At 49.0% G+C, this 26024-nt stretch overlaps 1 protein-coding gene across 1 annotated transcript in view; it reads left to right on the forward strand.

Annotated features, from left to right (window-relative positions):
* Window positions 1–26024, forward strand: part of PRKAR1B (protein kinase cAMP-dependent type I regulatory subunit beta) — a 166102-nt gene that overhangs the window by 100092 nt on the left and 39986 nt on the right. The window contains exons 8-9 of the mRNA XM_060260551.1: window positions 13154–13214; window positions 22263–22384. Of these exons, the coding sequence (XP_060116534.1) occupies window positions 13154–13214; window positions 22263–22384 (183 nt within the window). The remainder of the gene's footprint in view (window positions 1–13153; window positions 13215–22262; window positions 22385–26024) is intronic.

Below are 26024 nucleotides of genomic sequence, written 5' to 3' on the forward strand. Positions count from 1 at the left end.
TGAACTTAGTGGTGGCTCAAGACCACTTCAGAGCGTTCACATATTTCAAGGCCTTTTAAGAACCCCATTCCACTGTCTAGTCCCACTTCACCTCCGTTTAAAGGGTAAAAGTGGCATAGGGTTGCCAATCCCCAGGTGGGGGCAGGGGATCCCCCGGTTTGGAGGCCCTCCCCCCGCTTCAGGGTCGTCAGAAAGCGGGGGGAGGGGAAGGAAATGTCTGCTGGGAACTCTGTTATTCCCTATGGAGATTTATTCCCATAAAAAATCATGGAGAATTGGTCCGCGAGTATCTGGGGTTCTGGGGGGCTGTTTTTTGAGGTAGAGGCACCAAATTTTCAGTATAGCATTTAGTGCTTCTCCCCAAAATACCCTCCAAGTTTCAAAAAGATTGGACCAGGGGGTCCAATTCTATGAGCCCCAAAAGAAGGTGCCCCTATCTTTCATTATTTCCTATGGAAGGAAGGCATTGAAAAGGTGTGCCGTCCCTTTAAATGTGAGGGCCAGAACACCCTTTGGAGTTCAATTATGCTTGTCACAGCCTTGATCTTGGCTCCACCCCTAATATCTCCTGGCTCCACCCCCAAAGTCTCCTGGCTCCACCCCTAAAGTCCCCAGATATTTCTTGAATTGGACTTGGCAACCCTAAAGTGGCAGGAGACAAATTCGCTGACAGATTATGCCAACCCATGGGTCGTTTTGTAGAAAAATATGTGGTGGAGCTCATTAGCATAACTCATTAGCATATGCCCCCCCCCCAGTCAAAAGCAACCCGATGCAAGAAAGGGGAGCTCCGGGTGAGCAAGGCCTGCTTGGGCTGGCTTGAGGTCTGGGCTGGCTTGAGGTTCAGGCAGCCCAAGCAGGCCTCGCTCGCATGGGGCTCTCCCTCCTCAGTCAATAGGCCAGCAAGCCACCCGAAGGGTTGCCAAGTCCAATTAAAGAAAAATCTGGGGACTTTGGGGGTGGAGCCAGGAGACTTTGGGGGTGGAGCCAGGAGACATTGGGGGTGGAGCCAAGAACAAGGATGTGACAAGCATAATTGAACTCCAAGTGAGTTCTGGCCATCACATTTAAAGGGACAGCACACCTTTTAAAATGCCTTTCTTCCATAGGAAATAATTAAGGGTAGGGGCACCATATTTTGGGGCTCATAGAATTGGACCCTCTGGTCCAATCGTTTTGAAACTTGGGGGGTATTTTGGGGAGAGGCACTAGATGCTATACTAAGAATTTGGTGCTTCTACCTCAAAAAATAGCCCCCCCAGAGCCCCCAATACCCACGGATCAATTTCCTATTATTCCCTATGGGAATCGTTCTCCATAGGGAATAATAGAGTGCCTAGTAGACATTTCCCTCCCCCCCCACGCTTTCTAAAGGGGGGGAGGGCCTCCAAACTAGGGAATCCCCTGCCCCCCTCCCTCTCACACACACACACTTACCAGATCTTCCTCTGGACAACTCTACTTCCTGTGAAAACTAAAGCAAAAGAAAGGGAGGGGCCGTTCTCAGAAGCCCTTTCTGCTTCCTGCTTCCTGCCCAGCCTTAAAGGGGCAGACATTTTGCAAACGGCTCAGGAGCTCTACAACATGAAGCCTAAAGGTATGTTCTCCCCCCCCCTCCATCCTCCCACCCCCGCTTCCAGAGTTTTGAAGAGCGGGAGATGAGGCTGCGAACCCAGAAGTCTCCCGCCAGAGCGGGAGGTTTGGGAAGCCTAGCCACCCGCCACCCAAAATCACACAAGAAATGGAGAAAGGATGGTGTGGGCTTCTCCAGGGGTTAATGAGTGCTGCTGGGGGCGTGGCAAAGCCCCTGGTGGCTGGCTGGCTGCCCGCTCTCCTAATCCAGGGATTGTTATGCAGCTGCACCTCCTATTCAATGGACAAGGAAGGTGGGGGGGGGAAGCCAGCAGAAAGGTTCAAGAGCTGCACTCCTGTGAGCTCCTGCTGAATCTGAGGCCTGCATCCAGTCCTTCCAAGAGCAATTAGTTTATTGCCAGTTTGCTTGGAAAATCCAAGATCTTGGACGTGGGTGGACTTCTGCTCTGTTGTTTTGCTCCTGTCCAGCAAGATGACTCCTTCAACAAACATCAGTCATCTGTCTCTTCAGGGTGGGGGTCTCACTGCCAAATGTATCTGAAGACTTTCTGTCGGTTGCTGTGATGGTTGAAAAAGTTTCCTGACTGCTGTCTGGCTCGGAGTGGGGGGGGGGGGAATGGACATTCGCACACAAAACCATCAAAGCCGCTGTTCATCCTCCTCTGTAAATCATAGCGGAATATTTCAGCCGTACTTCTGAGCTACTGTCTGTTAGGATCTTTTTTTTTGTTTTTTTCTTTTTTGGCAATGAGACATCCAGATGGAGCCAAAGATCACAGGTGCAGGAACATCAGAGCCACAGAGATTGAGCCTGTCATATCCCTGGCCTGTTGTACGGTGGCGCATTTGTGGAGACTAATCAAAATGGCATCATTTTTTCATTTTTCAGATGCCATATCACATTGCAAAACCCCAAACTCCTTTTGCGGTCTGTAAATCCTTTTTTTTTTTCAGGCATTCTTCTTCTCTGTGGAACGTTTATGGCCTCAGAGATTTTGTTCCTCTGTAGATTCCCAACAGCGACAGGTTTCCAAAAACAAACCATTGTTGGTATTAAATATCTGACTCTTGAAGTTCCTTTCTGTTGTTTCCCCAGCAAAATAGGTTTTCAGAATCGTATTTATGATCTGCCTTTTCATTCAGGGTTGTGGCTGCCCTCCTTTACTAGAAAGGTGACCATGTTTCCAAGGGGGGTGGTCTTCTTAGTAACAAACATAAAGTATGCAATTTCTTCAAAACAGATAGTTCTATAGCCCATGTTTGGTCTAAAGGCAGGTGATATATCATGGGTGCTGAAGGTAAGCAGTTCTGGATCTGGTCTGTGCCTTGATAGGAGATCTCCCAGGGATCTCATGTTTGCTGCCTAGAATTCCTTGATGGAAGAAATGTGGGGTAATAAATGTAAGAAAGGAATAATCTCCTGACCAGACGCAGATGTCTGTGTGCTATTTCAGTGCCTGTGTTTTGTTGTAAAATGCCTCTCTTGAGCAAGTCCAGGAGCCTTTACTAACTTATAATAATTATTTCCTTGAAATAAATAACATCCTTAGGTTTCTGCTTAGCCCCTTCAAGCAGACTACAGAACAGCCCTGCAGGGTCAGACCAGTTCCTCTGGAGGGCCAGCAAAGAGTGTCTAGAGGCCACAGCCTTCCCCTGATGTTGCCTCCTTAGGCCAGTATTCAGAGGCGTGTTGCATCAGGCTCTACCTATAGAGCAGGGGTGTCCAAACTGTGGCTTGGGAGCCACATGTGGCTCTTTCAAACATATTGTGTGGCTCTTGAAGCCCCCCCTGCGCTGTTGGCTGGCTTGGAAAAGGCATTTAAATCACTTCTCCAAGCCAAGCCAGCCAGTGGCTTGGAGAATATATTTAAAGTTAAAGCTGATTTCTTTCCACTTCCCCCTCCCTCCTCTTCCTCCCATCTATTTGCCTTCCTTCCTTCCTTCCTTCCTTCCTTCCTTCCTTCCTTCCTTCCTTCCTTCCTTCCTTCCTTCCTTCCTTCCTTCCTTCCTTCCTTCCTTCCTTCCTTCCTTCCTTCCTTCCTTCCTGTCTTGTGGCTCCAAACATCTGATGTTCATGTCTTGTGGCTCTCAAATAGCTGATGTTTATTCTATGTGGCTCTTACATTAAGCATAGCAGCCCCGTGGCGCAGAGTGGTAAAGCAGCAGTGCTGCGGTCTGAACTCTCTGCTCACGATCTAAGTTCGATTCCGGCAGAAGCTGGATTCAGGTAGCCGGCCCAAGGTTGACTCAGCCTTCCATCCTTCCGAGGTCGGTGAAATGAGTACCCAGCTTGCTTCGGGGGAAAGTGTAGATGACTGGGGAAGGCAATGGCAAGCCACCCCGTAAAAAGTCTGCCATGAAAACATTGTGAAAGCAATGTCACCCCAGAGTTGGAAACGACTGGTGCTTGCACAGGGGACCTTTCCTTTCCTTACATAAGCAAGTTTGGCCACCCGATATAGAGGGTGCCTACATATAAGAAGGTCACCTTGTCTAAAAGCAGCTAATGCTTCTCCTCCATGAATCTGCCCAACCCCCCTGAAAGCCATCCTTGCTCCTGGCTGTAATCACACCCACTGGCACGGCAGTGAATTCCACTCCTGAGTAATAGCTAAAAGGGGGTTATCTCAGGATCGCCTCCGGATGGTGAAGTGATCTTGTAGAACCCACTGTGAGCCGGGTGTGGATCTTGAGTGGGCAAAGCTGGGGGTCTCAGGTGAGTGTAGTTTGGAGCACTGCCCCTTCCAGCTCTCTGTGCATCTGGTGAAATGGCTTAGGAAAGGTTTTGATGGAATATATTCCTTTTGTCTTTAACTGGACTTTGTTGATGCAGGTACCCATCTGGGATTATCACCTGGGCATCGGTGTCTGTGCTTGTTGCCGCTGACCATTTTGCTGGTTTAAAAACAAGCTGTTAATCTATCCGTCAAAGCTGACGCGTTACTCATTGGAAAGCCTGTTTTGTTTTTAGATAACATTTTTAGTGAGAGCAGTTTAGGCCTTCCAATGGGACGGTGCCCCCACTGGCTATGTTCCTGTGCAGATTTTAACATCTGGATAAAAATATTTACTAATAAAATAAAAATGCACAAGCTCCACCCCCCTCTCCACCCCCATCCCTCCAGCTAATGATTGACTCCTGGTTGTTGTTTTAAAAACAGCAATAAATGCATGAGCCCAATAAAACCAGCACCTGTCCTTAATCATGGTTGCAAACCAGAGCTTTCTGTCCTGGGAGAGCATGCACCATTGCTGGCTGGTTTGAGTGCAGCATGATTTGCTGAAAACCTAAAAGCAACTCTTTAGCTTGTGGAGGAGGAGGGGCAGTAATCACAGAAGTCAGCCTTGAAGCTCCATCCAAATGCATTCCATTTGGCATCATATCTGCACTGAGAAAACAAGTCTTATCACGGAGTCTTTAAGGAGGGCTGGTTCCAGCATTTGTGGGGACCTGGCAGGGGGCAGAGAGTGTTCAGAGAGGCTCCCCTGCTCTGCCCACCACCAAGGCCCCTGCTTGGGCTTCCATTCCTATCCACCCACCCTCATGCCCACCCAGCCTTCCCACCACTGGTGCTCACAGCCACCTTCCCTGCCACCAGCCCCTTTCCTCACAGGGCAGGGCAGCGCATGCAGCTGGAAGCATCACCTCCGTGGCTGCCAGAAACTGCGCACCACTGCTGTGCTTCCCCTGGTGGCATGGGGCAGTATTGTCAGCTGGGAGCACAGGTGGCGCTGGCAGAGCTTTGTGTGAGTGTGTGTGTGTGTAGGGGGGTGCACATGTGAGTGGAAGGGGTCCCATCTGAAGCCTGTGGCTCTGGCAGCTGCCCCACCTTGCGGAATGCTGATGCCAGCCCTGGCCGGAAACTGCTGGTCCTCACTGATCTTGGCTGGTAGTTCTGCACACTAAACTGGGGCCAGCACAAGTGACGCTGAGATGTGTGCGTGTGTGAAGTGTGGTGAAGTCACTCCTGACTTCACTTTTGGGCACCACATGTTAAGAAGGATATAGACAAGCTGGAACGCGTCCAGAGGAGGGCGACGAAGATGGTGAGGCGTCTGGAAACCAAATGCTATGAAGAACGGTTGAAGGAGCTGGGCATGTTTAGCCTGGAGAGGAGGCGTCTGAGAGGTGATAGGATCACCATCTTCAAGTCCTTGAAGGGCTGTCATCTAGAGGATGGTGTGGAATTGTTTTCTGTGGCCCCGGAAGATAGGACCAGAACCAACGGGTTGAAATTAAATCAAAAGAGTTTCCGGCTCAACATTAGGAAGAACTTCCTGACTGTTAGAGCAATTCCTCATTGGAACAGGCTTCCTCGGGAGGAGGTGGGCTCTCCTTCCTTGGAGGTTTTTAAACAGAGGCTAGATGGCCATCTGACAGCAATGAAGATCCTGTGAATTGAGGGGGAGGTTGTGAGTTTCCTGCATTGTGCAGGGGGTTGGACAAGATGACCCTGGAGGTCCCTTCCAACTCTAGGATTCTATGACTTACAGCAACCCAATGAATGAAAAACCTCCCAAATGGCCCGATGTTAACAGCCTTGCTCAGGTCCTGGAGACTGAGGGCCCTTGTGGCTTCCTTGGTTGAGTCAGTCCATCTCCTGTTGGAAGTCTGAGTCCACAGGCATCTTTAAGATCCACAAAGTTTAATTCTGGGTATAAACATTTGTGTGCATGCGCTAGAGTTGCCAGGTCTGTGTTGGAAAATACCTGGAGACTTTGGGGGGGGGATCCAGAAGAGGGCAGGGTTTTGGGGAGGGGAGGGGCCTCAGCAGGGTACGAGGCCACGGAGTCCACCCTTCCAAGCAGCCATTCCCTCCAGGGGAGCTGCTCTCCGCCAGCTGGAGACCAGTCGTAAAAGTGGGAGATCTCCAGGCCCCACCTAGAGGATGGCAACCCTAGCACGCACACTTCTTCAGATACACATAAAAATCTTACGCCCAGAATTAGACGTTGTGGGTTTTAGAGGTGCCATTAGACTCAAACTTTGTTCTGTTGCTTAAGACCGACACTGCTACACCTGAATCCATCTCCTGTTGGGTCTTCCTCTTCCTGCTGCCTTCAACTCTTCCTAGCATTATGGTCTTGCCCCATTGTCTCTTGTCTTCTCATCATGACCAAGGAGCTAATTTTAGCCTCTTGGGCTCAATTTGGTCTAGAACCTACATTTGAAATTGAGATAGCAATGAGGGTTTTCCCCCTTTGCCCTCCCTACCGGCCTCCATTCCCGTGCCCTTGGTCCGTCCTCTCTCAACTATTCCAGGCTGTGGTTGTGTTGCCCTGAGGAGAGCTTCTTAAAATTCTTTTGCACCCACAGTTGTTCTGCACCCATGAAATCCGCCTTAGCTTCTTCAAGCCCTCTGTAGTCAAAGGCCAACACTTGCCTAGGGCCCTGTAGCCCTGTGCTTCTAGCGTGGGAGGGCTGAGAGGAATGAGCTGGGTCCCGTTTTCTGTTCCCTGTCCCATGCAGAGCTATCAGGGGCTTCGTTATTTCAACGTCTAGCATTTCCAAGGCTGGCTTACCCTCCCAGAGAAGCAGCCAGGCTCCTCAGATGGGGAGGTTAGAGAAGGGTGCCCGTGGGCCAGGAAAAATCGCAACAAATGCCCAAGAGACTCCCCATTACAGTTTTGCAACAGCTGTATCTGACTGAGCCTGTCATTTTCTGGAAAAACATCTGCTTGGCCTGTGTACAGTTCAGTTCGCGCCGAAGAATTGGAGGTAGCATTTGGCTAAAAGCTCAGAGAGCCACCCCCTGTCAGAGTGCGTGGCTTTGGGCTAGATGGAAGGACGGTTTGGCTACACTACGGATTTCTGGCTGTCATTCTACAAACTGGGAGATGCAGTCCTGGAAGCATAAGACCAACTCTGCCAACTCCGAGTAGGGAAATTCCTGGAGATTTGGGGCGTGGAAGAGGGTGCAGTTCGGGCTCAGCAGGCTGCAATTCCATTGAGTCCAACCTCCAAAGCAGCCAATTTCTCCAACTGGAGATCGGCTGCAATTCCAGATCTTCAGGCCTGACTTTGAGAGTGGGAACCCTGCTAGAAGTAGGGTTGCCAGGTCCAACTCAAGAAATATCTGGGGACTTTGGGGGCGGAGCCTCGAGCAAGGGTGTGGCAAGCATAAATGAACTCTGAAGGGAGTTCCGGCCCCCACATTTAAAGGGACCGTGCACCTTTAAAATGCCTTTCATCCATTTGGAAATAATGAAGGAGAGGGGAATCTTCTTTCGGGGCTCATAGAACTGGACCCCCCGGTCCAATCTTTTTGAAACTTTGGGGGTGTTTTGAGAAGAGGCACTGGATGCTATGCAAAAAATTTAGTGCCTCTTCCTCAAAAAAACTCCTTGCCCTCTCAAGCCCCAGCTACACACAGATCTATTCTCCATCTTACTCTACGGAAATCGGTCTCCATAGGATATAATGGAGTGCCCAGCTGACATTTCCCTCCCCCCCCCCAGGTGAAGGGCCTCCAAACCAGGGGATCCCCTGCCCCCAACTGGGGATTGGCAACCCTAGCTGGAGGCAAGCTGAAGTTTGTTCACAAAGAATCCCCAGACTTGCCAAACTGCAGAGTTCCCAGATCTTGTTTGGCGGTGGTGGTGAGGAGTCATGACACCTTACACTAGGGTTGCCAGGTCAGTGTTGGACTTCGGGGTGGATCTGGGATAGGGTGGCGTTTGGGGAGATGAGGGGGCCTCCGCATGGTGCACTGCCCTAAAGTCCACTCTACAAAGCAGCCATTTTCTCCAGGGGAGCTGATCTCTGCCAGCTGGGGATCAGTTGTAAAAGCAAGAGATCTCCAGGCCCTGCCTGGAGGTTGGCAGCCCTAACTTACACTGATGCAAATTTGGGGCCTAAGGGAAATGCAGGGAATTTGGAATCCTCCCCCCCAACAGCTGGGGAAAGTCGATCCACTCCCTGATTGGCCATTTGCCTCCTCGGAGTTCCTCTTTTACAGCTTCCCATTCCCCCATTTGATTCTGATTCAGCAAATGCCCTCTTTGTAATCGCTCTTGACTTCCGTGTCCCTCTTCGGAGCTTATCGACTTCCTTTCCTTGTCAGGAAAACGGAAGTGCCTCCCCCCTACCCCCCCCCCCCCACAAAATAAATCAAACGCCCCAAATGTTTGTTTAGGGCTCCTCCACCCAGCCCAGGAGAATGCCTGTTTCTTCTGCTTCCTCTAATCCTCGGAAAGATTAACATGTCATCCCTCCACTCAGTCGCTGGCCTTGCAAATGTTGTTGGGCAGGTGTGGAGCTTGGGGGGGCGGGGGGGACAGGGGAAAGTGGGTTTTCTTTTTGTGCTGCCCGGCATTAAGACTTGCAAAGCTTAAACTGGCTAATCAGTGTGATGAATCGATTAAAGCATCGATTGTAGACCTTGAAAGTTTTCACGCGAACCAGTTGAGCCATGCGGAGCAGTGCCTGGGCTACTATTAGGCGGGTGTCCTTTTAGAAAAGGCAGAGTGGGAGGAAGGGTAGGCTTGCCAACCTCCAGGTGGGGCCTGGAGATCCCGTAAGCATAGCTGAGCTCTGGACCACAAAGATCAGTTCCTCCTGATGAAATGGCCCCTTTGGAGGGTGGACTCTGTGGCATTGTTCCCTGCTGGGGTCCCTCCCCTCCCCAAGCTCCATCCTCCCCACGACCCACCCCAAACCTCCAGGAATTTTCCAGCCTGGAGTTGGCTCTCCAAACTCTCCCCTCTCCAGGCTCCACCCCCAAATCTCCAAGAATTTATCAACCTGGAGTTGACAGCCCAGTGAATCTTGGTGCATCTGTGTGCTTGCCACAGAGTTTCCCCATTTCACTGAACTAAACAAAGAACGCTTTGTGGACCAGGGAGCTTCATCTCCAGCGAAATTGATGAACGGGAACGCTCGTCTGGTCTGGTTGTGTGTATTTCCCCGGAGCCCGTGTGGGGTCCTTGAGAAGGGGGCCAATCGTCATCACCATCTTTCTTTTTAGGGTTGCCAAAGGGCTTCTGCTTGCATAGGTGCAGTACTGCATTCTGTGCTGGGCTATACGTCACGTTGCCGGGTGGTTCTTCTTCCCGGTAGAAAGACACGTACGAGACTGGAAACCGCTGGCAGGCTGCTGACGACTTTGGGGCCCCGACCGAAAAGCGCTTAGCATCACTTGAGTGGCTTCCTCTCATTTTAATTACAAGCTTGCCTGAATGTAAAGAGATAACGAGGTGGCTTAATTAAGTGATTAATTGATAGGCTGTTCTACATCTAACTTTCACTGTTGAAAAAAGGACCCGATTAATCCCTGGGGCAGGGGTCAATGTGTTGTGTGGAAGCCAGGGGAGTCCTGTGAGGAATTCATTTGATCTCCATCCCTTTCCTCCCCAGGAGCGTAATTGATTGAGGCTGGGTGCGTAAAAATGTATTTTCTCCTGAGGCTGTTTGCTTTGGCCGCGTTGCAGTTTCAGAGGGGTGGGGATAGGGGCAGGGTACATAATCCAAACAAATAGGCCGCAGAAGCCGGATCTGGAAGCACGTTGTGCAACTCTGAGTAATCTGGCAAGAGAGAGAGCGTGGAGGATACATTCGCAGAGGAGAGACCTGGATGAAGTGGGCTCCATGTCTTGAACGAAGACTCTTGTGGATCAGGCACTGTTGCTCAGAGAAGGACGTTCCCGTCAGGAATCTAACGTGCCAGTCTGGGCTCCTCATGAGTTGGGATGGAGAACCAATTGGGTGATATTGGAAGATGTAAAAGCTCTCGCAAGCTTTGCCATTTTCCCTCAGCAAGGCTGTGTGCTGGCTCGCCAGATGTCTGGCTCCTTCCTACTCCCGGCACTCCTCCCGACCTGGTTGCCTCCAGCCTCTCTGCCAACCTGGGTCTGAGGTAGAGGTGAAGGTAGTCCCCTGTCCAAGCACCAAGTCATTACTGACCCATGGGATGACGTCCCATCATGATGTTTTCTTGGCAGACTTTTTACAAGGTGGTTTGCCATTGCCTTCCCCAGTCATCTACACTTTACCCCCAGCAAGCTGGGGACTCATTTTATTGGATGGAAGACTGGGTCAACCTTGAGCCAGCTGCCTGAATCCAGCTTCCACCGGGATCGAACTCAGACCATGAGCAGAACTTGGACTGCAATACTGCAGCTTACCACTCTGCACCACAGGGCTCCTTGGGTCTGAGGTACTTGCCCCCAGAATCATGAGTGCTGGGGGTTGAAACTGGGACCTTCTGCATGCCAAGCAGATGCTCTACCGCTGAGCTATGGCTCCTCCCCAGTTTCAAAGGTTAACAAATTCCAGAGGGACGCTTCAGACCAGTGTTTCAGATCAACATGGTCTGCCCACTTGAACCTAAATTCCAGATAAATCGGGCTTCCTAGTCTGAGGTAGGTGCAACCAGATTTAATGCTGTGACAAACCTAGTATACAACTCCCCAAATAAGAAGTCAGATAACAAACTACACCAGCAATCTCCAAAAAACCTGAACTGGGTTGCTTCCCAACAGTGTTAAAAGAGACAGTGGCAGAACAGTTACCTAGTGAAATTGACACTCACCTAGTCTAGTAGCATGAACAAAAAGAGTCCTGTGTGAGTTTACAAGTAAGCTCATTTCTGATACATTTGTTAGTCTTCAGGACCCACAGGACTCGGTACCTTCTGCTGACTGTTCTGCAATGGAAAAGGGCATAACTGCGATGGTCACCCTGAGCATCTTGGAAGGAATGGTGGGACATGAATCTCTAAGCAGCCAGCAATTACTGAATACAGTCAGGGGTGAGATTCTAGCTCCTTTGCATATTAGGCCACACACTACTGATATAGCCAATCCTCCTAGAACTTACAAAAAAGAGCCTTGTAAGCTCTCAGAGGATTGGCTACATCAGGGGTGTGTGGTCTAATATGCAAAGGAGCTCCTGCTAGAATTCCACCCCTGCATACAATTATTTATGCATACACATGGGGTGATGTCCTCATTGAGGCTCATTCTCACAGCTACTTTTGGAAAAGAATCCACTGCCCATACATACAAATTCACCAGTATCTTTACGACAGTCTTTTTTATAATTGATTCAGGTGGGTAGAAGTGTGGTCTGAAGCATCAGAACAAAGTCTGAGTCCAGTGGCATTTTAAAGACCAAAAAAGTTTAATCCTGGGTATAAGCTTTCATGTGTACACACACTTCAGATACATAAATACGCCTGAAGAAGTGTACAAGCACACAAAAGCTTATACTCAGAATTAAACTTCTGCTGAGCGCAGAAGAATAGATGCTTTTGAGCACTGGTGCTGGAGAAGAATCTTGAGAGTCCCTTGGACTGCGAGAAGATCCAGTCAGTCAGTCCTAAGGGAAATCAACCTTGACTGTTCCCTGGAAGGTCAGATGCTGAAGCTGAAGCTCAAATACTTTGGCTACCAAATGAGAAGGGAGCACTCACTGGAGAAGCCCCTGATGCTGGGAAAAACAGAAGGCAAAAGAAGAAGGGGACGGCAAAAGATGAGATGGCTGGACAGCGTTACTGATGCAACAAACACAGTGGTTTGATGAAAATGTCCATCTGTCTACTTTATATGTTTTGCTTATTTTCCCATTTTTAATGGGGGAAAATATTAGAAAGTTTGCATATTCTTAGAGTTCAGCAAAATTCTCACAGGAGGTTCGAACCATGGAGCCCAGAAGCAAGTAGTAATGTATGGCTGTGAGAGCTGGACCATAAGGAAGGCTGAGCGCAGAAGAATAAATGCTTTCAAGCTGTGGTGCTGGAGAAGACTCTTGAGGGACTGCAAGAAGATCAAATCAGTCAGTCCTAAGGGAAATCAACCCTGACTGTTCCCTGGAAGGTCAGATGCTGAAGCTGAAGCTCAAATCCTTTGGCCACCAAATGAGAAGGGAGCACTCCCTGGAGAAGCCCCTGATGCTGGGAAAGACAGAAGGCAAAAGAAGAAGGGGACGGCAAATGATGAGATGGCTGGACAGCATTACTGATGTAACAAGCATGAATTTGAGCAGACTTCAGTGGATGGTGGAAGACAGGAGGGCTTGGCGTGACTTTGTCCATGGCGTCGCAAGGACTCGACTGTGTGACTGAGCAACAAGTCTTAAAGGTGCCACTGGACTCAAACTTTGTACAGTTGTTCCATCTGTTTAATAGTACCTTTCCATTTAATGTCAATCCAAGATACTTCTGTGCTTTTCAACAATTTGAATAACTTGGCATGTAAATAAAAAGATTTAACTTTCTTGATAAAGTCTCTGCATGTTGGAATCTCCCCTCCCTCTCCCCCCCCCCCCAGATCTTTGCAAGTTCTATTCTTCAGACAGTAATAATATAAATAATTTTGGGGGTTTTGTCATCAGGCTCTTTTAAATGGAGACATGAACCGGGCGCCCTCTGCATGCAGAACAGACACTCTCCAAGACAATAAGAAGAGGTGGTTTTTATACCCTGCCTTTGACTCCCGTAAGCAGTCTCAAAGCAGCTTACAATTGCCTTCCCTTCCTCTCCTTCCATGGTCTTTAGTCTAAATCCAGCTTGGCAGTTCTGATGTCTGTTCACTTTCTACCTTTTCTGTCTTTCCTATGCAGGGCAGCACATTAAGAAAACGGAAGATGTATGAAGAATTCCTCAGCAAGGTCTCCATTCTGGGTGGGTATTTGGGCTGGTTTTCTATTTGTTTGTTTGCATTGATATCGTGGGTGAAAAGCAACACCGAGTGTCAAGAGAACATCCTTAATGCCAGTTTGTAGACACAGAATGTAATCCATGTAAGATAACCCTCAAGTAATACTGCATACCACAGAGTAGATGAGACTCGATAGTAGACAGACAAAAAACCTGCTCAATCATTACATAAGAACATAAGAGAAGCCATGTGGGATCAGGCCAATGGCCCATCCAGTCCAACACTCTGGGTCACACAGTGGCAAAAAAATTTATACATACACACACACTGTGGCTAATAGCCACTGATGGACCTGTGCTCCATATTTTTATCTAAACCCCTCTTGAAGGTGGCTATGCTTGTGGCCGCCACCTCCTCCTATGGCAGTGAATTCCACATGTTAATCACCCTTTGGGTGAAGAAGTACTTCCTTTTATCCGTTTTAACCTGGCTGCTCAGCAATTTCATCGAATGCCCACGAGTTCTTGTATTGTGAGAAAGGGAGAAAAGTACTTCTTTCTCTACTTTCTCCATCCCATGCATTATCTTGTAAACCTCTATCATGTCACCCCGCACTCGACGTTTCTGCAAGCTAAAGAGTCCCAAGCGTTTCAACCTTTCTTCATAGGGAAAGTGTTCCAGCCCTTTAATCATTCTAGTTCCCCTTTTCTGGACTTTCTCCAATGCTATAATATTCTTTTTGAGGTGCGGCGACCAGAACTGCACACAGTACTCCAAATGAGACCGCACCATCAATTTATTTGGAGTTGTTTATTACAGTTTTATTTATTACAGTTGTTGTGAGAGGATATCATGTGATGCATGATATGTGAGGTCACCGTTTTGTGTGCAGCAGGCAGGGTGCCCATTGGCCAGCTTTGGTAGGTGCCATCAGAAGCTCAGAATTTGAAGGGCATTGAAGCTGGCATGGGCTCCTCTTGCCCTGTTCACATAAAACCCATGCCGCTTGTATCAGGAGGATCACAGTTTGCATGGCCCCACTTTACAGCAGGCTGGACCACCAAAACCAAAATCAGTGGTCATAAAGGAAAGCAGAACTAGTGGAAGAGAGGCTGCTTTGAAGCACAGCCCAGAATCCCTGCTGAGGCCATCCCCTGCTCTTTGTCCACAGACATCCATTCCTGTTCTGTGTCTGAGCTGGATTCAAGTCCAGGAGCACCTTAAGAGACCAATGAGACTTCAAGAGTCAAAAGTTCTGTCCATGAGGCACAAGCAAGCAACACCCTTCTCACCTAGTGACTGGGACATAAGGACTCGGGGGTCGCTGCTCTGACTTGTACCTGATGAAAGCTTTGACACTTGAAAGCTCCTGTGTGGGTCTCTCAGGTGCTACTGAGCTCTTCTACTGCAGACCAACAGGGCTGCCTTCTGCAATGGTTTTGTATCTGGGCTCCTGTGTCTGACTTGGTCCATGCCAGGCATGGGGGAATCAGGAACTCCAATCAACCTTGACCGGGAGTCACCAGAGCAGCAGCGTTGACCTCGTATGGTGTCTCCTACACTGGATGAGTTTGGTGACCCAGAATATCCTCTCAGCAACCCTGTCAGATTACCCAAGGCTGGTTGGGAGCAGGCCCATAGCTAGGAAATGTTGAGTGGGCGGGGGGAGCACTGGGGGAAATGGTGGGGGCCGCAGGGCCCAAACAGACATCACAAGGATTAAAAAATAAAATCCTCGGCCACGCCTGAGTGGAGATCCGTCCTTCCCAGTGCTGCAGAAGAGGCACCAAGAGCAGACTGGGGGAGGGGAGGAGGAGGAGGACCAGGGAGGGAGGCAGGGTCAGGCCAGGCTCCCTCCTGCCCAGTGGTGGCGGCAAGTATGAGAAAGCGGCAGCAGCTGTATGTGACAGGGCCAGGTGCTTTCCACAAGGGTAAGGGTGGAGGGGCTGGGGCTCCGTTGGCCCCCCATGGTTACGAGCCTGGTCAGAAGTCCCTGGTTGTCCTGGCATGGGCCTGGTCAGAAGTCCCTGGTTGTCCTGGCATGGGCCTGGTCAGAAGTCCCTGGTTGTCCTGGCATGGGCCTGGTCGGAAGTCCCTGGTTGTCCTGGCATGGGCCTGGTCGGAAGTCCATGGTTGTCCTGGCATGGGCCTGGTCGGAAGTCCCTGGTTGTCCTGGCATGGGCCAGGTCGGAAGTCCCTGGTTGTCCTGGCATGGGCCTGGTCAGAAGTCCCTGGTTGTCCTGGCATGGGCCTGGTCAGAAGTCCCTGGTTGTCCTGGCATGGGCCTGGTCAGAAGTCCCTGGTTGTACTGGCATGGGCCTGGTCAGAAGTCCCTGGTTGTCCTGGCATGGGCCTGGTCAGAAGTCCCTGGTTGTCCTGGCATGGGCCTGGTCAGAAGTCCCTGGTTGTCCTGGCATGGGCCTGGTCGGAAGTCCCTGGTTGTCCTGGCATGGGCCTGGTCGGAAGTCCCTGGTTGTCCTGGCATGGGCCTGGTCGGAAGTCCCTGGTTGTCCTGGCATGGGCCTGGTCGGATGTCCCTGGTTGTCCTGGCATGGGCCTGGTCGGATGTCCCTGGTTGTCCTGGCATGGGCCTGGTCAGAAGTCCCTGGTTGTCCTGGCATGGGCCTGGTCGGAAGTCCCTGGTTGTCCTGGCATGGGCCTGGTCGGAAGTCCCTGGTTGTCCTGGCATGGGCCTGGTCGGAAGTCCCTGGTTGTCCTGGCATGGGCCTGGTCGGATGTCCCTGGTTGTCCTGGCATGGGCCTGGTCGGATGTCCCTGGTTGTCCTGGCATGGGCCTGGTCAGAAGTCCCTGGTTGTCCTGGCATGGGCCTGGTCGGAAGTCCCTGGTTGTCCTGGCATGGGCCTGGTCAGATGTCCCTGGTTGTCCTGGCATGGGCCTGGTCAGATGTCCCTGGTTGTCCTGGCATGGGCCTGGTCAGAAGTCCCTGGTTGTCCTGGCGTGGGCCTGGTCAGAAGTCCCTGGTTGTCCTGGCGTGGGCCTGGTCGGAAGTCCGTGGTTGTCCTGGAGTGGGCCTGGTCGGAAGTCCCTGGTTGTCCTAGCATGGGCCTGGTCAGACGTCCCTGGTTGTCCTGGCATGGGCCTGGTCAGAAGTCCCTGGTTGTCCTGGCATGGGCCTGGTCAGAAGTCCCTGGTTGTCCTGGCATGGGCCTGGTCAGAAGTCCCTGGTTGTCCTGGCATGGGTCTGGTCAGAAGTCCCTGGTTGTTCTGGCATGGGCCTGGTCAGAAGTCCCTGGTTGTCCTGGCATGGGCCTGGTCAGAAGTCCCTGGTTGTCCTGGCATGGGCCTGGTCAGAAGTCCCTGGTTGTCCTGGCATGGGCCTGGTCAGAAGTCCCTGGTTGTCCTGGCATGGGCCTGGTCAGAAGTCCCTGGTTGTCCTGGCATGGGCCTGGTCAGAAGTCCCTGGTTGTCCTGGCATGGGCCTGGTCAGAAGTCCCTGGTTGTCCTGGCATGGGCCTGGTCAGAAGTCCCTGGTTGTCCTGGCATGGGCCTGGTCAGAAGTCCCTGGTTGTCCTGGCATGGGCCTGGTCAGATGTCCCTGGTTGTCCTGGCATGGGCCTGGTCAGATGTCCCTGGTTGTCCTGGCATGGGCCTGGTCAGAAGTCCCTGGTTGTCCTGGCATGGGCCTGGTCGGAAGTCCCTGGTTGTCCTGGCATGGGCCTGGTCGGAAGTCCCTGTTTGTCCTGGCATGGGCCTGGTCGGAAGTCCCTGGTTGTCCTGGCATGGGCCTGGTCAGAAGTCCCTGGTTGTCCTGGCATGGGGGTGGACCCATCTGCAGGCATCAATGATAGGACAAAAAGCTTGCGTCCCAGAGATCATAGCAGCTCCTTGGTCGCCCACTCGCCGAGAAGCAGGGCGTGGAAAGCGAAGCAAAAACAGATGCAAGAGAAAAGTCAGATTTTCCTCTTCAGCCTTGCACACACAAGGGAGTTTTCTATGAGCACAGCCCTTCCTGGAAGATTTGAGTGGGCATTTCCCACCCCCGCTAATCCTTGTAATCATTTCTCATGTGGGCAGTCGGAAAGGCAGGGAGCATGGAGGAGATAGGGATGTGCCAGGAGCAATTAGTTTGCCAGATGACAGGTGAGAAATTATTTTCTCTAGACCAAAGGGATTCTCATTAGCCTTTAATGCCTGTGCAACAGAGTTGAGTACATTGAGACAAGTCCTCCCCCTGCCCCCCCTTCTGATTTATTTTCTTTTATTGTCTGGTATTCTTCATACAAGCATTTAGTGGCTCTTGGTGTCCACAAGAGTCTCAAAGAGCTATTCCTCAGCACCAAAATGAGGAGAGGGAAGCAGCTGTGTGTGGCTCCCATTTGTATCTGCAGGACATAAACAGGAAAGTCTCACAAGAGCTTCTGTCTCCTGAGATCGCTTGTGCTTCTCAAATCTTTAAAGCCTCCAGACTTCCAGAAGATTCTGGAAGCACCAAGAGGCTTCCGGCAGTTTTGTCCTCTTCAACTGCCTGGATGGTGCTGTCTTTCTGCCCTCTGCAGTTCTCAGACATTTTGAGTTTGGTGCTCCTATGATGTTGCATGGGAAGCTCACATCAGTCGTGATCCTCCTGATATGCATGGGCATAAGTCAGTGTGCATATTTTCCTGCTTTGGTATATGCAGACTGGCATCTTCTGAGTTTGTGTTTGCGTGTACCAAAGTTGTGTGCATGTGGAAAGTGCATGTGTTCCCCCTTCTCACTTAGAGTTGCCAACCTCCAGGTGGGGCCTAGAGATCTCCTGGAATTACAATATCCTGCATAAAATGGCTGCTTTGGAGGGTGGACTCTAAGGCATCTAGGCTCCAGGCTCAAATCACCAGGTATTCCCCAACCAGAATGGCAATCTTGCTTTTCACACACTGCAGTGGATGCACATATGGGGGAGATTCTGGGTGGCACATATTCCTGTTATGCATGGTTGGAACACCAAAAGAGTTTTCCTCTGACTTGTTTCCCTGACTCTGTCTACCCTGGATCCTTCCTGGCATATTTTCCTCTTCTCTGCCTCTTTAGCCTTCTATTCTGACTCTGCCTGAGCCTACATCTTCAGCCTTCTAGGCTGTTTACATCACCATCATCCCAATTTGTCCGCTGTTGTGTGGGTCTTTATGCACTGGCAGACATACCTCTGCTGTGCCTCTGTGTGCTTGATATCTTAAAAGCAGGTTGCCATGTCTTCCACCAGCAACCTACTCTTCCTGCCACCACTCAGGGCAGTGCTGGGAATTTTTTTTTTTTTTAAATCACCAGTAGACTAAAGTTGTGATGTCACTTCCTGGAAAAACCCAGTAGTGATACCAGTCCTCTTTAGGAATCGTCCCAAACTCTTATGGTTTTATCATAGAGTTTCCAGCAATTCCTAGAGAGGTATCACATCAATTAAAGGTCCCTGTCAGGATCAGCCAGGTATCAGTCAAACAAACCTATCTGATGAAACCATAGATAAAGTTTATTGGTACGGAAGTGCCAATGCTTATCTATGCATGACAGCGTTGCCAGGAATGAGTAGTAATAGTTACAATGGGGTTGATATATCAATCAATCAATCAATCGTTTTATTTATATCCCGCCCTCCCCGCCGAAGCAGGCTCAGGGCGGCTAACAACATTAAATCAATACAGTAAATTATACAATAATATTTAAAAGCAATAACTAGTTTAACAATTTAATTAAAATTCTAAAATTAATAAAATTAACATCCTGGTGCTATTTCAACAGATGGTAAAATCACTTAAGCAGTCTCTCTATCTTTTAATCGGTGAAGGCCATCCCGAAGAGGATGGTCTTGCAGGCCCTGCGGAACTGTTCAGAGTCCCGCAGGGCCCGCACTTCTTCCGGGAGCTGGTTCCATAGGTGTGGAGCTACGACAGAGAAAGCCCGCATGCGAGTACTCTGTAGTTTTGCTTCCTTCGGCCCGGGGATAGCCAGCAGGTTCTTCCCTGCTGACCTCAGTGCTCTTTGGGGTTCATATGGGGAAAGACGGTCCCTCAGGTAGGCAGATCCTTGGCCATATAGGGCTTTAAAGGTAATAACCAGCACTTTGTAACGAATCCGGCATGTAACTGGCAACCAGTGCAGTCTGCGCAGACCCGGCTGTATGTGCCATTTTGGGAGCCCCAGTAACAGCCTAGCCGCCGCGTTCTGCACTAGCTGCAGCTTCCCGATTCGGCACAGAGGCAGCCCCATGTAGAGGGCATTACAGTCTCGAGGTGGTCGTTGCATGAATCACTGTTGCTAGGTCCTGACGCTCTTAGGAAGGGGGCCAACTGCCTTGCCCGCCTTAAATGAAAAAAAGCTGACTTAGGGCAGTTGCATGGGTAAATTCTGGCACCCATTCCTCCTGCCTCCAAGACATTCAAACAAATTCCCACCACTTTCATCTGTTCAGTCCAAGCGTTAGGAAGGTATCCTTGGAAAGGCCAGATGCCAGTTGCCTGCTAAATGAGATAACTTAGCAAGCGTGGGATACACCATAGTTAACCGCCAAAATACAGAAATTCCCCATTCTCTCCCCGCCCCCCCCACCGTCCCAGTTCTACTCTCCTCCCAACAGACATTGACAAAACAGTATAGATCACGGCAATATGGATCAAACAGCATGGGTTGTGGCAGGCACACAGTTCCTCCCAGAACTGATGTCATGCCATCACCAACGGCACCCTCCATGTCCTCCCCCCCTCCAGTTGCCAGGCCGTCGCTGTCCACCCTACAGACAAAGAAGAAGCAGGCTGAGAACGCGCACTTGAACTTACCTTCAGATCCCGAAAGCAGAAAGGAAAATTTCAGAGCTCGCAGGGCTTAGCAAAAGGGCTGGCCGATCAATCCACTTACTTGTAAAACATTTAGGATTAGGGAAGTAACTTCTTTTGCTGCTCGTTTCCCATCATAAATGAAGAGTGCCAATTACGGCAAATTATAGCAAGTGTTTTGAAGGTCCCCTGCACCTGCGCTGTTAAGACATAATTGTCTCAATCAGACCTTTGAAATCAAATGCAAAGGGTAAAGCTCTTCAGAGGTGGACTTCCATAATCAAATTAAATCGGTGGTTCTCAGTCTTATAGAAGCGGGACCTACTTGTGAAGTTACTTTGCCTCTTGGAACATACTTATAAACTTAGTTTGGAGATTTTTCTCCATGTCACTTTCTGCCTTCTCATCTTACAATGCACAAATCTTGCATCAGTTAACACAGAATAAAACATTTCCTTGTTCTGGTTGGGTATTAATAAGTATATAAACATATTGCATTGCTGAGCAAAAACCCAGCATTTCATTGCTATTTTGCACATTCTGCAGGGATGAACCTGAGTTTGCCTTCAAACTTTCTCCCCAACTTACCCTCTCTTCCTGATGATCTCACAACACACCTGTAAGGCAGTTGCCCAACCTGAAGTCACCAGAAGACCAGGGGGGCAGGGGCATGCAGGCAGTGACCATTGGCGCAATGTTTTACCATACAGATTTAACCAGTTTCTCCAGGGTCATGACAACCCTTCCAGGTTTCCCCAGAACTGAGATCATACCACTCAGAGCAGCAGCAGGAAATACCAGCTGGGGAGGAGATCCCCTGCTCTCACCAGAGGGCTAGCAACATGCAGCCCACTTTTGGGGTCCTGATGCACCATCCAAGGACCACTAAGAGAGGCACGTACCTAGATATCAACACAGTGATATGGATGGGCGCAAAAGGCATCCATTCATATCACTTTGAGAGACAGAGGGAAAGAATGCTCAAACCTCATGAAGGACAACTCTAACAATGCATGCTAAGACTTTTAAAAGAGGTGTCCCCAGAATTTCTCAAGGCAGAACACGGAAAATGACTTATCAGGGACAGGTACCCCTCAACCAGGCGATATTTACTGGAGAAGCGGAAAAGTTGGAGCTTGTGGCACTGATGTTTCAAATGCATCTAGTAGCAGTTGTACAGATAATGTGAAGGATGTTTAAAATTATTTTTTAATACAGGACAACTTGGCAACCTAAATACTAACTTTTTTGTGGGTGTGGCATAAAGGCCTCACAAAGCAGACCAGTCTAAAGACGTGAGGACTGACTCACAACCTCTCATGCTTTGTTGATCAAGCAGGAGTGCCACAGAACTTCTGTTTTATTTTGACGCAATTGATGAAAAAAGCTACCCCTCTGGAGCTGCAGTTTACTTTGTTTTTCTCAGAATATTTGATTGATGCTTCATGGAAATGTCTCATGTTATTTTGCTCAGAAAATGATTTGCCATTGTAGCCATTTGGTTTAAATAGGATGAAGACATTCTGTCCAAACACCTGGACAGAAACTTGTGTTTCTAGTGTGCATTATTGTGCTTGACGCATTGCTATTAGGGCTTTTTTAATTGCTTTGTTTCTTTCCCCCCCATGATTAGCAGCCCAGAAACCACACTCTTTAATTTTCCCCTGTGTTCATTCTGGGTTCCTACAAAGCTATTTTGACCTACCCAGGAAGCAAAGACCAACACTGGGGGCGGGAGAAATTATCTGAAATGCTTGATATAAAATTACATTCTAAAATACAAAGTCCGGTAATTGCAAATCCTAATAGAATATGCTTTTATCTGTATCGTTTTGCTTTGGAATTTGGACCACACAGACTTAAAATATAAAAAATTTGCATGCCAAATCCCTAGATGGACATCTGTTTTGCAGGGTAATGGTTAAAGATACACACAGAATTTCAGAGATTCATCAAAACCCATTTGGGAGTGAGTCTTCTAGAAGGAAAGTGCCCATCTAAGCATATTTACTAATAAGTACATCCCACTAGGGACTTAGTGTGTTTAAGAAGGCAGCCTAAAATCTTAGATATATGAGGTTCATGTTTTAGGGGGGGGTGTGGTTTGAAAGTTATTCTCTCTCTCTCTTTTTTAGTTTGTTTGCACCATAAACCTCCTTGACCTTGTATTGGTGAGGAAAGGCAGGTTAGAAATACTTTAATAAAGAGATAAATATAGTTGTTGGAGGCAAACAAAACTTTGAGATAGGCATGCCAAAATTCCGAATGTGCTGATTGTTTCTTTTCATTTCCTTTTTTAAAAGAATCGCTGGACAAATGGGAACGACTGACGGTTGCCGATGCCCTAGAGCCTGTCCAGTTTGAAGACGGAGAAAAAATTGTGGTGCAGGGAGAACCAGGGGATGACTTTTTCATCATCACGGAGGTAAGACTGACTTTCCAGCACCAGGTATTTGCCAGCAATGTGTTATAATCTGCAAATGGCTAAAATTGACCTTTCTTGGAGGGGTTGCTGCTGGATTTTGGTGGTGGATAACGCCGTCAAGTCTCAGATGACTTATGGTGACACCTGTAGGGTTTTCTAGGCAAGAGACATTTAGAGATGGTTGCCATTGCCTGCTTCTCTGTAGCAACTCTGGACTTCCTTGTGATCACCCACCCAAGTACTAACCATGGCTGACTCTGCTTAGCTTCTGAGATCTGACAAGATCAGGCTAGCTTGGGCTGTCGAGGTCAGGGCAAGAGATGAACAGAGGTGGTTTGCCATTGCCTGCCTCTGCATAGCAACCCTCAGTTTCCTTGGTGGTCATCCATCCAAGTACTTGTTAGCTTCCGGGATCTGATGAGATTGGACCAGCCTGGGCTATCCAGGACAGGGCAGGGGCGAAAAGCGGTGGCTTGCCATTGCCTGCCTCTGTGTAGCAACCCTGGATTTCCTTGGTGGTCTCCCATCCAAGTATTAACCAGTTCCAACCTTGCTTAGCTTTCAAGATCTGATGAGGCTGGCCTATCTGGGGCCATCCAGGTTGGGTTGCTGCTTGGTTTTACTTGTACTTTCTTCTTCTAGTTTCTTCTTCTACTTTCTTCATCTAATTTGAATTGCATTTATTGTTCTTCAAGTTCCCTTGGGACATTGGTCATAAAGTGCCCTATAAACTGAGACTAGGAGCGTTTAACATTCTCACCAAAGAAAGAAGGGGATCCTTAGTTATGGTCCAGGCTTGGAGCCTCCTCTACAGTCAATGGTGTTACCACTTAATGTACATTAGAAAAGGTTTAATGAGGTTTTGAAATTCACCAGCCTGCATTGGAGAGCAGTGCTTTTCAAATTTTCTCCCTTCTGGGAGGGCTGGACATATCAGTTTGACTGCTGGAGAACCCCAGAATGCCTGCCAGGAAGGGGGTGGGGGAGTGTGTTGGAAAAGGCCACATTCAAGGGTGTTTGCATGGCTGGCCCTGCTGGCCTTCATCCATGCAAAATCAGGAAACTTCTGAGAAGACATCCATCTCTGCCCTCCATGGCTGCATCCTGCGGGGGAAGATCTGTCAGGGTGGCCAAGAGGACTTAGAGGGAAGCTTGTCCACCCTGACTGAGCTCATCACTGAGGAATCCCTGATAAGCTTCCGAGGAATCCCATTTCCTGGGGAGACTGTTTAAAAGCTACTGCTTGAGAGACAGACACAGAGAGAAGCCGGCTGCTTTTGTGTAGTTGCTGCTCTCAGGAGTGTAAGATTGTTTGGGTGTAAGTAGGGTTGCCAGTTCCAGGTTGGGCAATTCCTGGAGATTTGGGGGAGGGTGGGAAGGAAGGGACCTCAGTAGGGATGTGATGACAAACAGTCCACCCTCCAAAATAGCCCTTTTCTCCAGGGGAATTGTTCTCTGTCACCTGGAGATCAGTTGTAATGCTGGGAGATTTTCAGGCTGCCTCCACCTGGATGTTGGCAACCCTACTGTGTAGCCAGTGGCCTGCAAGCCGTGTGGCAAAGTACTGATTCCCATCAGTGAACATCAGAGGCTAAGAACTATAAGGTTGTTGTGGGTGGTCTGTCATCCACCAAGTTGGAAAATGGTGTCAAGTCCCACACATGATGGGGTTCCTTCTGTTTCCTGGTCTTCTCCTTTTGTTCTGTGAGAAGCTGTTGTACAGGCCTGCAAGGATTTTCCTTTCCCCTCTTGACTTTTGTTTTGCACTGTTTAAGCTGGACTTTCAGCTCCTGCTTTTGCCCATCCTGTGCTGGCTCCATGATGACTCCTACCCATGGGTTCCGGGTAGCTTAATTTCTGTTAAAGTCATCACCACGGATGGATCTTGGAACCTCGGCAGGTTGACACTACATTTCCCTGTGCAAATGGCATATATGGTATAGATCAGGGGTGTTGAACTCATTTGTTATGAGGACCAGATCGGACATAAATGAGACCTTGTTGGGCCAGGCCATGTGTGTCATAAAATGTAATGCCAGGTAGCAGAGATATAAACTTTATAAAGGACACAGGCAAACATAATGAAAGGTTTTTAAAATAAAATATGCTTAAAAGATTAGCACTGTTGCAATATTTTGCTTATTTAACAATTTCTGATAACTAACACCTCTTGCTTTGAATTATTGCATCAAAATCTGGATTACAGTGTCTGTGTTGTAGCAATCTTGAGTATGCTGTTCAGGTGTTGTTCAGTTGTGTGTCTGTTAAGCTGCAAACCTACTTTTGATTTATTGACATCCATTACAGAAATCTCATGGCCTATGAGCCTAAGACCCAGGAGAAAGCGTGAAATGGCTGGGCATTGTGAGTTTTTGTACATACTGTAAGTTGCTTCATGTGCTAGTCAGCCAATGGAGAAAATTGGGGCTTTGCTCTGTAACTCCTGTGTGATTTAGCAAGCCTGGTAAAGCAACCTGTGACACTGAAGGAAGCAAGAGAGGGAGAAGGAAGCAGATGACAGTGAGTTGCTCGCTGGACTGATAGGAGCCCTCTGGGGGCCTGTCTGGCCCTTGGGCCACATGTTTGACACCCCTTGTATAGATGGTCTGGTCTCAGCCCATCTATATATATCTTCAGTTTCATACAGATGAACCATCAGTTCACAGCTTCCCGCAATGAATCTTGGAAACTGTAGTTTGGTGAGATGCCAAACACTCTTTTTGAGTGATCACCCCTGTCCAGACCACGATTCCCAGGATTTCCCATTGAGACAGAATTGCTGTCACACCAATTTATGTGTGCTGTGCTGGATGATTCTGCCATCCCACTTAGTTCTCATCAGTTTGGGAGTGCAACTTAAAACCTCATTTCACAGGGAATTTATAGCCATAACATATCTAGAGAATTTAACACTCTGTGCCGAAACCATGGGGGAGTGCTGTCCTCCCTCTCGTCTCGATATCCACCAGTCAGTCCAGCTGTTTCCAAGCAGTGTGAAATACAAGGGGGAGAAAACAAAATCAAATTCATTTAGGAACCAAGTAAATGTTGTTCATTTCGCTCAACATAGTTATCACCTCCTGTTCTGTTTGTATCATTGCTCAGTTGTTGTCCTGTGGTGTGGTGCGGAAAATAGTCCTGAGAAGGGTGCTGGGTTGGGGAACTGTAAGCAAAGCAAGTGGAAGAAAACAAAGGTTCAGTCTGGGTTGACAGCCATATTCATTTCATCGGCACATGCCCCTTCAGAGCCAAGGGGATGATAAGAGTTTATGCTTGCTGCCTGCCATATCCAAAAGCTGCAGGAGTTACGAGCAGAGGGTGGAAAAGGCGTGGGGTGGAGGAGAGGAGACGCAGACATCCCTCCTAAATCAAGATGGAGGAATTTGGCCACATCTTATTCAAGGGCATTTCACAGATTACATTTTCTAACTAAGTATTGGTAGTGGTGGGGGAAGAGGTTCCCTTATATGATCTTCAATAGTTCCTTTCTGCCCTTCTCGAGCAACTGAAGTTGCCAAAACCTGGGCCAATTAGTGTGGTACAGAGGTGTATCCTATTTAATTTTCTTTAGGATGCCTTGGGGGGCCAGATTGACTTATGCATAGCGCTTGATGGGTTACTGATTTGGGGACTTGGCAAG

This window comes from Heteronotia binoei, chromosome 20 (assembly GCF_032191835.1).
Source record: "Heteronotia binoei isolate CCM8104 ecotype False Entrance Well chromosome 20, APGP_CSIRO_Hbin_v1, whole genome shotgun sequence".
NCBI classification, from domain to species: Eukaryota; Metazoa; Chordata; class Lepidosauria; order Squamata; family Gekkonidae; genus Heteronotia; species Heteronotia binoei.